Source organism: Blennius ocellaris (assembly GCF_963422515.1).
Source record: "Blennius ocellaris genome assembly, chromosome: 11".
NCBI classification, from domain to species: Eukaryota; Metazoa; Chordata; class Actinopteri; order Blenniiformes; family Blenniidae; genus Blennius; species Blennius ocellaris.
In genome coordinates this window covers 21,645,418-21,659,205 of record NC_137660.1, presented here as the reverse complement: position 1 = coordinate 21,659,205, position 13,788 = coordinate 21,645,418, and the positions used below count along the sequence as shown (strand labels likewise).

Here is a 13,788-nt window from a genome sequence, read left to right as displayed (position 1 = left end):
CTCCTTCAGCACAAACGCAATCTGCGCAATCAATATTAGACTCAGGCCTTAAATGTCAGCAGGATTAGGAAAATCTGTGCAGGAATGAGTTTTGCTTCTGTGAAAGCAAACTCTTAATAATTATTAGTGTGTGAGCAGGATGATTACATGCATGATTAAGACAATAATTCAATACAGGCAGTGATTTAAAACTCGATTTGGGTCCAAAGTGCAACGTATTCTTGATAAAATGTAAACAGAATCGATCATTTCTGATTATGTCGGAGACTTGGTAATCCCTGTAGTGCAAAAGGGTTACTCCTCAGTTTCGAGAAGAATTTGAATATTTTAAATACATGGTGGGAAGAAACTTAAAAGTGTCCCATATCTTCACAAAGAATCACACAAAGTAATTTGTTATAAATGTTTATAGTTTTGTTGACCTGTGTTAAAAGAAAATGTGTTGGAGTTTGTCTGTCTGTGCTGTTCTGTACGTAAATATACTGGAATTAGCAGGATTACCAGTCATCCTTCAATTTTATAAACTCAGTATTCCACCTGTCTTCAGTCCAATTAAAAAAAAAGCAGATTAAATGATAGAGGCTAGAGACATTGGATATTAGAGACATTCTTAAAAAAGAATACCACAAACCAAAAGAGAAGTAAAAAAAAAACTAAAGACAAAATAGCTAACAATATAAACAGGATTTTAACTGTCCTTTAGTGACCGTATCTGACCATGGTAAAATATTTTTCAAAGCTAAAAACTGAATTGATCCTCACTGTGTCATACGTGGGCCTTACAATTCACAAATAGTGTTATGCTTTGTCTCTATGTCTTTTTAAAATAAGATTCTTCCATCCACTGTATCTGACTAAGACATTTAACTTCAATACACGTAGAGTAAAAAACCAAAGCATGCACTATTTAAAACATATTCCTAGTGTAGCTGCCAAATATATTTAAAATTACACAGAAATCCAGTGGCTACGTGTCCTTTGAGGAACTGTCTCAAGCCATAAAACTTACATATCTTTGGTATTGAGGTGAATATCCAAAGTGAAGCATCTGAGCCACTGATGGATACAGGAAGTCCTTCAAGTCTGTACCAGAGGACTCACCTGAATGTGGAGGGAGGAGGCTGCAGGACGTGCTGATGCTCTGACTCAGACCCTCCACCTCTGGTTTGGGCTCTGGGCTCAGAGGCACCGAGAGGAAGTGGTTGAGGTTGATTGGATGAGTCTGACTCTGGGCCAGGCAGGGCAGGCTGCGGCGAGACGGCTTCAGGCTCTTCTCCTTCAGGATCTCGCTGATGCTGGTGTGCATGCCTGAAAAACAAAACAAACAAAAAAAAAACGTCTCGTTTGACTAAAAATGTACAAGTTTACATAAGAAAAAAGAAACAAAACTACTGTAAATGAGAAAACTGTGAGTTAACAATGCTGCACAAAAAAGGAAATGCATAATTTAAATGATCTTATCTGTTTGGTATATGATGAATAACCGGAAATAACAGTCAAGTCTCCTAGCATTTATGTCTCCTCTTCGCTGGTTCTAAAGACTTGATGTTATAGCTAACTTTTATCATTCACCCAATTTTCGGGATGTTGAGAGAATAAATCACTGACTCGACCCTTGAAGAAAACGTTATTGTGCAAATTAAAATGTGATTTTAGCACTTCTGTGCAACACTTGATTATTCAGTAGCTTCATCATATTATATATTTATAGAAAAGCACATTCAAGCAACAGGACTGGGATGTCACCGCAATCACCACACACAATAAACACCCATAACTGTGTATCTCTTTCTTTTGGGTAACAGTCACATTTGGGCTTTATATGATTTGCTTGAAAGTAGCAGCATGTTTGAACAAAACAATTAATTTTTTATTGTCTGTTTGGTCATCTCTGTTGGCGATTTGACGACATTCTTTGGCGTCTAATTGTCTCTATATTGCCAACCAATGCATACTGCAAATGAAAGGCACTCTTCGTAATGGAAATGAGAGAATGTACGTATAATGGGGGAAATAAACCGTATAAACTTGTTTCCAGAAGCAACCCGTTCCGTGTGTAGGTGGGAGACGGCGAGGGAGAGATCCCTTCAGTCATCAACGAGCCGATCCTGTTACAGGCTACAGTGCTGGTGATAATATCTGTCCTTCATAGTGGAGTGCATTAAAACCACCAGCACTCCCACTTCATCACATTACAGTCCCCTCAAGGCATGCAGCACGATGGTGCATCACACAATTACACTGCACACATGCACTGGGCAGCACTTCCACCAATATCACCAAGATGCACTCTCATTAGCATGTCAATGTTTATTAATATTGCGAGAGGTCATTTTAAGGTTCTTACACATGAAAGAGATGACAGATAATGGAAACAATACTGGGATGATGAGCTGTAAAGAGAGTCTCAGAGGTTAATCACGAGGATGAACGTCCAGCAGTTATAGCGGGACGTCGTCCCCAACCTTCAGACCAGGCAGCTGCTTTACTGCCGCAGCGTCTTCAGGCATATTTATTCATGAAATGGAGACGCTCCCCTTTAAATGGGAACGTGACTTACTTTCTTCTCCACGGAGGAATTCTCACCGTGACCTTCCTGAAACATTGAGATCAAACATGAATTGATAATTCGCTCAGCACCCTGAGGTCCCCGGCGCTGCCAGCCAAGCAATAACTCATTTTTTCTGACACTGATCTCGGAGGGATTTCCCGCCGCTGTTGGGTGAGAATGGAGCCACTTGAAGATCCAGGCTTCAAGACCCAAGGGAACCACCAAGCGTTCTATTTATTTCCTGTATTACCCCGCAGATATGAAATGAATGAAAGTTGTGAGCTTCTGCTCACATGCGTGATGAATATTCGTGAGCACAAAAAAAAAAAAAAATCAGTTGGATTGGATGTGTATTATTTATCAGCCTGAAGCTCAAAAATTGTCTTTTCAGAGACAAATGTCTTCACATGAGAGTCTCTCGTATATGAAGATCTGGTTAGTCAGCAGTTTTAACAACATGAGCAAAGTGTAAATAGATCTCGTTATTTATGTCCTCTATTTTTTCCCCCGGTGCTTTAACACAACATAAATATTCGGTTCCTACTCATTTCTTCAATTTCAATAAATCCAATAATTCATATGTGCAATGAGCTGCAGGTTGTTTAGCCGTTAGTTTGAAAACAATATTGCTCCTGTATCTGCAGTGGCATTTCAGACAACACAAATTTTATGGTCCACCGAGCAAGAGGGTTTGTTTCTCTCGGCTATGAAATGAAGCCTCGGCAACGCGGTTTGCTTTATGACTGAGTAAATCTGTGTGATCTGGGAGCTGCCACTGAAGCGGCCAGAGGCCCTAAAGTGCCATCATTTCATGGTCTCTGTGGATTAACCCAAACAGCCGAAGAAGCCTTGATGCATGCTTATCTAATACAACCATCCATTAAGAAAACTCAACCCTTGTCTCTGTTATAATTATTGATGCACAGAGATTGTCTCCTGACATATATTTGATCAAAAAAGCGCATGGAGTGCTCCAGATATTCTCAGCAGATGTTGGCAAATCTCAACACGCCTGCGATGATACATAAGAGGTCCACTGGGACGCAGCGTGGCGTTCCCAAAGGACTCAACGGTTAAGATAAAGCCACAATTTGGGAGATGTATTGCAAATGCTGTGCGGAAATATCTTAAAACATGCAGATGGAAAGAAATTTTCTTTTTTTTCCCCCCCAAGTCTCTCAGATTTTCTGGGTAACAGCGACACGATAACAGTTATCAGACAATCACAGGCCTGCTTCCAAGTCTCCTGGTCTTATTTTCCCAGGCAGGCAGGCTCATTGAACTGTGTCCCAGTGCCAGAGCAGTGGTGCGGGTACCTTCAGAAGATGCTTTGTGTAAGTCTATATAAATATATAAAGGGTTTCTCTAATGTCAAATCCCTTGTTTAATCTCGCTGTGCTCCGGCTAAAACTGGTTTATGAGGAGAAAGTTAATCCTGTGTGTGTGTGTGTGTGTGTGTGTGTGTGTGTGTGTGTGTGTGTGTGTGTGTGTGTGTGTGTGTGTGTGTGTGTGTGTGTGTGTGTGTGTGTGTGTGTGTGTGTGTGCTGCATGTGCATGTGTCCAACTCAATATAGGAGTCACTGTGTATCCATGGAGAGGTGTGAGGCGATGCTGTAAAAAACACCTTCAAACTTTCCTCTGCACCAGCGTAGCACAGCGCTGTGATGACGATCCCGCGTGAGCGCTCACAAACACCCACTCAGGCTCATGTGACGCGGTGCTGGGCGAGTTTCAGGGAAGGTCGTGATCTGGGATTTGGATTTCTCCTGTGCAGCCTGTCCATGACGGTCGACTGATGCTGGATTAATGGATTTTTGTTGGTCTGTGCATGTGTGTGGGTATGATAATGTACACACTGTCGGGATTGTACACTGTGTACTTTACTCTCGCCTGAAAATATTTGTTGAGCAAGTCAAGAATGGAGGTGGTTCATCAGTTTGTCATGCTTCGCTTGATTATTTCAGTCCTTATGTGATTCGTCTGGCGTATTTGCTGGCAGAGCCGCCGCTCCATCACTCTGTGTGAAATCGACTTGGAGCCAGCTGGAAGAACAAACATTTAATTTCATAATTGCCATGGGTTTTATAATATGATCACTTCAAAAGCTGTCAGATATCTGAAAAAGTAAAGCGACATGGTTGAATAGAGCCGAAACTATCAATGGTGTGTCACATATTATTTTGGGTGAAACTTGTCCATAAACACAGTGAAAGACCTGAAGTATACAGAGTTTTCTGCAAGGATGTTGCACATAGAGAATTCAGGTCAGTGGGCTGTTTCCCATCAAGACTCCATGTTTCCCCATTCTAAAATCTCAATTATTCATCCACGTTCAGCACATAGCACTTCGATCATCACAGCTTTCAGCTGAGGAGCCTTCTGCATGGACTCATTTTTAAACAGAGCACACATCATAATTTTCATCTTAAAGTAGAAACCATTTGAGGGGGAACGCACTGCAGTCTCAGGGAAGCACAGCTGCAACATCGCTATGGTAGATTCACAAAAATTATTGCACAAAGCCAGAGAGGAAGGTTCAGGCGAGACCTACTGATCCAGGAAAACAGCTATGAATAAAACATAGAAAAATATTAGGTTTAGAGTCAATCCATCATCGACGAGTAGCTCATCCAATTTAGGATCACGGTGACAATGGGCGAGAAGCAGAGTACACGCAATTTAAGTCAAGACATAACCACACACCCACACAAATTCACTAACCTTACGGGCATCTTTGCACTGTTAATGTAAGCCAAAGCAACCTGAGAAATCCGTGAATATACAGGGAGAACATGCAAACAGCACACAGAAAGGACACAACCCAAAACTCAAAGTCTTCCTGCATTGAGGCCAGAGTGCTAAAAGCTGCATCGTCATGTGGCCATTATTTAAAAAAAAAAAAAAAAAAAAAAAAGTTGTGAGTTAATATGAATATTAATGTTGTTTAAAGGTCTGTATTATATATGAATCTGCATTGCAGTGAAACTTTATGTTACGATATTGAAGTTTGCCTTTATTTCAGATAATGTGATCTCTTTGTTTTCTCTTGTTTTCACTGTCGTGACAAACATCAATGTTGAGTGTTCCTCCTCGTTGTTGATATTGTGTTTCTTTACTTCAGCCACACTTCAGGTGTTATTGCCACCAACAGATGGGATGCTGCCTGGAAACATTGCACCTGAGCCTGCAGAGTGAAGCCATTTCACTCAAGGGGCAAAACCTTAAACAGGGGCCCTCTGCAAAGATTTCTGGTTTGTTTGTTTTGATCGAAACCCTATTGTCTAAAAACAAACCCTGATTAGAGTTTTCTGTGAAAGGGTTAAGGGTTGTTTTTGCTCTTTTTTTCTTGCAGAAGTTTCTTGGCTCATGCATCATCAGATTTGACATTTGCAGTTAAATGCTTCAGGGGCCAAATGGGAATGAAGAGATACACCTCCTCCAGGGAGCGCACAGAGAGTGGAAATCTGCACTCTCGCAACAAGTATTGCCAAGCTGGTCAAATGAAAGTACCTTCACTCCATTATATAAAGGAGCCTTGATAGTGTCAAGTGGAGTTTAGAGAGTTCTTAAGATCAGGTTTCAAGGGAAATCGTGTCCGTCAAAAAGGCTTTTGGGTATTTACTCAGAATGTGAAACATCCTGTACATGTTCACCTAAAAGCCAAGGAATTTGTGCTGCGAGTCCAGTGGGCTTCACTCAAGTGTTTGTTCAAGAAGTGTCTGACAAAGCATCGCGCCACAGCCGAGCTCATCCTGAAACCCTTTCAGTGTCGTGATGTGTTGAAAGCCCAGCATCACTCCCAGAGGTAAAAAAAAAAAAAAAAACACAAAAAAACACCACCACCCAGGGACAAAAAATACAAAGAGAACAACATCTAACTCCAGCTTTAAATATCCATTTTGAAATCAGATCTTGAAACAAACCAAGTAGACTGAGCCTTCAAACGACTGCCCTTGCTTCGAACATTATACATTCAATCTCGACCCATGAAAGACGGCTCATAGAGAAGTCAGAGGAGACGGAGCGGTGGACACCGAAGGACTCCACAGAAGGTGAAAGTGCTCTGAAAACAAACACCTGGACGACAAAGCCAAATCCACCGCCGAACTCGACCTGGACAGGGGTAAAGTTTCCATGGTGGCACAGGCACCTGCTGCCCCTTCAAATCTGATCTACCCCCAAATGTCATTGAGTCAAAGTGAAGTCATTCATTTTATAAAGCTGCCACTCATCATTGGATGATAAAAACAACACTCAAACATAGAAGTAACTCAAATTATTTCATTTTCCAGTGGGCGCCTCATTGTTAGTCACATGAACCAGTTCAGATTTGGAGACAACAAATGAGTGAACTTCTTTTTTTTTTTGTAGCTCCAGTTAGATTAATTATGATCCTGTTAAATGGCTAATTATGACAAGATCAAATAAACCAAGTCACCAAGTAGAACCATCCAACTGGATGTGGATCAGCCCCGACACTGAAATCACACAGCATATAGCAAATGTACTGTCAAGCCACATCCCTCCCAAACACAGTTTGCAGATTGAGAAAAATGGACATTTAAAGCGCTCCTCATTATTCCTCACAGTGTTTAATGTTGCCCTAACCTGAGGGCTCTACGCATAATGTGAGAAGTCGTTTTCTACTTCACCGAGCACTGAAAAAATAAGTCTGTGTTACACCCTCCAACAGTTCATTCAGATGGCTTTTAAGAGAGACCAAAAGAATAGAAAGATACAAGGGGAAGACAGTCACTGCAGAGTTTATTCACTGCAGCAGCTTCCATTTCACTAAGTTCGTACTAATTTCTATCCTCTTAGTTGTATCCCAGAAGACTTTACAGCTTCTCGATGGTTAAACGTAGTGCAGTGGTTTGTTTTGAATGAATACTTCTATCGATACCCAGCAACAGATCCTATAAGCTGTATTTGATGCATGACACTGGACCGAGGGCATTTTAGTACAGAATTGCAGTTTGAACCAAGTTGTTATTCTCTAACTTTTGTACAGAGTGTGTATGAACTCATACTCAAGTACAACTACAGTTACATTGCATTTCTTAGATGATTAAGTATATAAAATTACATTTTTTTTTTTTTTTTTAATCAAACAAATGTCGACGTAAGGCCGGAATTTTCGAATCAGATTAACCCCATTAAATGACAAATAGCAGTTTGTTATTTTTAACTGCTATTTGACATAGCGGGCATAAGCATTGGCCAATTATGATTTAATACTAGGAAAGTGGAGCACATGTTATAAATCATGAATAATGCAGAGTCAAAAGTACTCATGAGAGCACCCAAAAATACGATTTATTGGCAGTAATTTAAGCATTTTAGTCAATTCCACCCCAAGTAAGCTTCAACAAAAGAAAAGTACAAGAATTCACCATGCATTCATTCTAATGGCCACAATTATAACGTAGTTAAATCTGTTGCCAAAGATTATACTTATTAAGTTTTATTTTCATTACACTGTCACTACAGTTTTGGAGCTACAAAACAGCAAACTGGTGTTGCATTAATGAGAAAAAAAATAATTTAGATTTCAAATGCATGACCTAGAAAATAGAAATCTGTGCCGATTAGGTTCTTGGGGCTGGTGGACAACACAACAGCAGGACCGAGGAGATGCCTCTCTACTGTAGAAACAGTTTCCAGGCACTCCAAGCGCGTTTCATCCTCCTCCTGGCAGCATATCAAACAACATTTACACATGGCCGAGTTCACATGGAGTATAAAGAACGATATTTAGCAAGCACTGAATAAGCAGCTCCTATGGTGAGCACTTGAGATGCAGCGGTAACAAAACTGCAGTGTTTTGTAGGGACTGCATGAGCAAGACGCAGAAAATATCTGAATTCTTGCTTTGTTTCATTCATCTGAAATACAGTGTTGGATTCATACGACTGAATCGAACTCAGACTGGTTAACGGGTGCCAAGCTGACACATAATGCACATTGAAAATGTTGCCAGCTTCCCAGAATTTTTCTTTCTTTTTTTTTTTTTTATGGAAGAGAGGTATTATAAAACTACAGGGGCAAACAGTAAAAAAAATCATAGTAAGAGTAAATATAGCCACTCATCCTATGACCACAGGTTTCGGCTTCAATGTATTCTAAAGAAAATGTTGACAATTTGATTATTTATAACTGAGGAAAAATTAAGCACTGCTTTTCCTGAGATTGGCCCTACTCAGGTTCTCACAGCAAATTCAAGTGAAAAACATCACATTATAGTTGAATATTTCAGATTTTTAAATGACCACTTGTCATATGAAAGAAAACTGTCAGAGAAGCATATCAGAATGAGAATGTTTTAATAATATCAGGAGCGACTAAAGCACAGCTGATGGCTGTACTTAAAGTCACTTTAAATTGTTTCTTTTCCCCGCCAATCTCTAAATAACATTGCTAAACTAAACGAGTCCTTATTATTAATCAATATGCATTTTGATGAGTGAAAACATACTGTATGTGATATATGCTAATGCAGCTGTTTGATAATTTTAATTGTTACATGAACATCAGTGGTAATTCAGATCATTCAGTGAGGATAAATAAGAGTATTTGTTTTAAAGTTGAATTTTTTTTAATAGATTTTTATGACAGATCAAAGATGAAAATGTTGTAATGAATTACATCCAAGTGAAAGTGCTGTTGTTAAAAGATATTCAAATATAGCTGCAAAACACACCCTTCTCAAAAACTACTCAAAGTAATATTTATTCCTGTAACATTTAAATGTACGTCGGGGAATAAACTCAGTTTAAGTGTAATAAATGTTTAGTAAACTTAGTACAGACAAAAAGCCGACAAAATGACAGTGTTGTCATTTGCTTTGCAAAGAAATGTGAATCATTGCAGGGATTTTCTCAGTTAAAAGAATCAACTTATTTGCAACACAAATGCACTTTGTGATTTTTAAATTAGCTTAAGCAAATTACATGGCGCTCGATTGCACACCAGTAACAGTAAATTTACCCACATGAAAAGAAATACCCAGAAACATTATGATGATTTGGGTTTGGCTTCCTGCCGTTTCGGTTGGGGTTGATCTGCCGCGAGATTAAAACTACATTGTGATATGAGGCGCTATGAAAACCAAGTTACCTCCTTCAGTGGTTTTATATTAAGCGTTTCAAACCACCGAAACTGTGGATTGTCTCTCTGATAAACAGGTAAGAAATGCATCAATATGAAACACATAAAAAAACATCTGAAAAGTCTGCCACGTGCAGCTGAGCCAGACTGCCTGTCCGTGAACACACCTCAGGGCAGATGGCACTTTTTTCCCGTGGGTTCAGGGTTTTTATTCAATCCTGGCACAACCTCTGGGGTTGCGTCATTTGAGGAGATTAAACATCTTACTCCGTTTTAAATCTGCATATTTCGCCGTTGCTCCAACGTCACACTATCTTCTTACGCGCACTGATCGTGTTTGTGTTTTGTGCTACGTCACAGGATTTTCTGCAAAGCCTGTGCTGCATCGACGCTTGGCCACCGCGTGAGGGGAGGCCTACGGACGGCGCTGCGCTCAGTGTGCAGAGTGAACTTCAGAGAGGCTTTTGCACAATATCAACAGGCTGTGTGGTAAAAGTGATTAAATATCTCGGCGCTCCAGGAGAGCTGCTTGCATTGTTCATATAGCCTAGCAACAAAGCAACCACGGACTATTTAAAGACTGCAAGTGTGTAAAAGCTGAGGACTGCCAGACTTTACTCACACATGCAGAACAAAGGAAGCCGTTTTGTCATTTTCTAAACAAGTTCTTCGTGTAACTCTCTCATAAAGCCACTTTCTAAACGTCTATCCGATGTCAGCCTCAAATCCTACAGCGGCCCGTTTAGATACCCGATATGTGGACTGTATGTCTGTTCTCTCCAAATCTGTCCCAAAATTAATGTCTGTATCTATAAAACCATCTGCCTGCTTGCATAAGAGGACAGGTGGCCTGCCTCGGACTGTGCAAGCAAAAGGTTTACACGCACGCATGCACGCACGCACGCACGCACACCACCCACCAACAAGCACAAGCACAGAAACATTTAAAGGCCCTCGTTTCTGAGCTCCAGAGGGATACTGGGTTTACAATTATTATTTTTTTTAAATCACTAAATCCACAGGGAAGATGAGCTCAACATAAAATATCGACTCCCCTAAAAACCATAACATGGGTTGTTTTGACGAAATGGTGCACAACAAAGTACTTAATAACGTCGGTAAAAGCACACGGCTCTGCTGAAGGCTGAAATCCGTGACGGCAGAGGTGGGTTACGTTCAAAACCTTCTGCAGAGCATTCACCGTGTCAATACGTTTCAACAACATGTCGCGTCGTTAAACTGAGTTAATGATCCGTCTTGCGAGAGAAAATTTGAGATTCACTCAAATCTCAGGAAGTCTTATCAGATGGTACTGAGTCATTTTTGTTTACAATTCCAAGTGTGCATGTTGCTGCTTCTGACGACTCGTGGTAAAATCTGCCCATTTTCTAAGTGTCTTGGTTCGGTTGTTAAGTAACAAAAGTTGAACGAAAGCTGCAGTTCAACCTAATGGAAAAAGCGTGGCGGAAAAGATTTATCTATCAAACATCTTCTGATTGGCTTCACGTTTGACAATGGCTTGGCTGCAGAAACACTGGAGACGCCCAGACACAAATCTCTATCAGCGCTCAAATGGCGAACAAGCATTTCCAGCTCCAAGTCATTAAATGCTGGTTGTGTTTGAGAAAGCGCCGCATAATATCTAATTTTTTTTTTTTGCTTCAGCAGGACTTTAAGAGCCAGAACTCACCCCACTTTTTTTTTTTTTTTCAATTTAACGGTGCACTTAGCACTCACTAAAATATGAAGTAGGCCCTCGAGCTTGTTGTCGTATAAATCAGATGTCGTCTTCCACTGCACACAATTGACTGAGGTGGAATGGTTTATCTTTGAGTTAGTCTGATATGTGCATTTTAGGAGTATTGTGAGAATTTAATGTGGGCTCATATGAATATGGGTTAAAGCAGAGGATGGAGAATAATTTTTTTTTGCAAATAGATTTAGTTATTTTCTATGCTCAAAGAGAAAGTGCACGGTCAAAGCCAGAGATAAACTAACAACCTCCTCCTGAGACAGTTCAGCATCCTCTCATCGGGAGCCAGAGGATAGACCTTCTCTCTCACCTCCTCCAACTACCTGAACACAAAGAGGTGACTGCTCCCTGTTTATGAGTCTGAGTCAGTCTGGGGAAGAAAAAAAAAAACACCTTCCTTCACAAGGCTTCTAAATTTAGACCACCAGAAACACAAAGGAGGAAAGAGAGACTAATTTTCTCTGAGGATCCCCGTCTCGGTTCTAAAATAAACGCTGGTTATACAGTGTCGTGTCACACCACTTTGAAACAGGGGATTTGTTTGAAGTTGTGAATAAATATATGTACAGAGACTTTAAAACTACAGTTTGCTGCAGTCTCTAAAATGCACATAAACACCCCCACACACACACTTATGTAAAGTGGATGCTGATCATCTCTTAAGGACTTTTGCAATAGAGGAAAGGCATTTTCCATTTCACTGCTTTACATGAACTTTTAACAGGCTCAGATCATTTATTTATTTTCTATTACAGTCAGGACCTTAAAGGCTGAGTGCTGCTCTCCCTGACAGGCTGCAGAGCAGGCAGAAGGGACTTTACCTTCAGCACAAACTATTTCACATCGTGCAGCTGACAGCGTTGTATGGAGCAGCTTGTTTCTCCCCTGAGAACACAGCATAATGCCAGTGATCACAGCCTCTTTAAGCAGATCCTTGAAAGCTCATGCATAGAGGCAATGCAACATCAAACACTTCTCAGTAGCTTTGCATGCAAATAAAGATAATGCTCTGTGCACCATAAGATTTCCACTTTGTTAAATGATTTTCGAAGAGCTTGTGATTTTTTACTTTTTTTTTTTTTTTTAGATAGATTTAAGCGATTTGTGATGATGAGAATTACAAAACAACCCATGCACCTTGGATTATGCATGCCACTTTGGTTTAATTGGACCTTAATTGCAACATCAAGTATGAAATCACAGTGGACAAGGGTTGACACGAGAGTCTTTCATCCCGTGAGGCTGCGGAGCCCCCGACTCTGCGTCACGCCTTGTCCACGGAGCTTCACCTTCACAACACGCGAACTCCTCCACAAGAACACCGACAAGTCTCCGCGCACGTCCAATCCCCCGGCCACAACAAACCACCGCCGGTGGCTGAACCTCCACCAACCTTTCTGCTGCTTGAAGGACTGGATGGAGCCCGAGTGGTGCACCATGGCGGCGATCGGTCGGTTCCGAGCTGGTTCTGGTTTTAAATCCCCGGTTCGGAGGAGCGGAGTGGGACAGGACGGGGGGGACTGTGGTGGGCTTGTGTCGGTGCTCCCTCTGCTCCCATCCTGCCAGGCGTTCTGACGGGCGCTGCGCAAACACCAGCAGCAACACCTGTCTCAGCTCCGCATGCCCCCCATCCCTCCTCCCCCCTTCCTCCCCCCTCTGCCATCCACGGCTGTTGTCATGGTGACGGACGGGAGGGGAGGTCCGGAGATGGACACGTCCTCCCCTGTCCTTATTTACTGGCTCCAAATAAGCTGTGGGAGATCACCCGGGCTGTGGACCGACAAGGGCGCACGCGGATCCGGCCGTCAACTCTCTCAGTGTGTGTGTGTGTGTGTGTGTGTGTGTGTGTGTGTGTGTGTGTGTGTGTGTGTGTGTGTGTGTGTGTGTTGGGGGGCAATAAGTAGGAGGGAGGATTTTGACAATATAACTAAAAAAATTTTGGTTTTGTTTTTACATTTTATTCATTTATTCCACTTGTTTTGCTGGTCTGTTGTTTCATTAGATCAGGGGTATCAAACATAAGGCCCGAGGGCCAAAACCAGGCCACTCATGGCTCCAATCCGGTCTGGAATGCCAACAAAATGTTTTCTTTTCTACATAAAATCAACAAAAGAGGAGCCAACACAACACTGAGACCTGAGCTTTTACCAATTAATATGTCTTTGTATTGTTTCTGCTTTCCATATGTATTCTGCATCTTTTGCCTATTTTGCCATTTTTGTCATGCATAGAGCCTGGTGGACAGTCACTGTATTACACTCTATGTGACAAATAAAAAATATAATCTAATGTATCATTGAAATTGGCTTCATGATGAAATTGCAGTAATTTGCACCAGTAATTATTTGGTTTTGTATATTCTCTGCACCACAACAAA

The 13,788-nt window shown here is 41.2% G+C and overlaps 1 protein-coding gene across 2 annotated transcripts in view; it reads right to left on the bottom strand.

The window, feature by feature from the left end:
- Positions 1-12,850, bottom strand: part of ano3 (anoctamin 3) — a gene marked incomplete at its 5' end in the record, with an annotated part of 34,409 nt that extends 21,559 nt beyond the window's left edge. For both annotated transcript variants that reach the window (XM_080504472.1, XM_080504471.1), the window contains 2 exons: positions 1,102-1,308; positions 12,805-12,850. In XM_080504472.1, the coding sequence (XP_080360598.1) occupies positions 1,102-1,308; positions 12,805-12,850 (253 nt within the window). The remainder of the gene's footprint in view (positions 1-1,101; positions 1,309-12,804) is intronic.
- Positions 12,851-13,788: the final 938 nt, after the last annotated feature.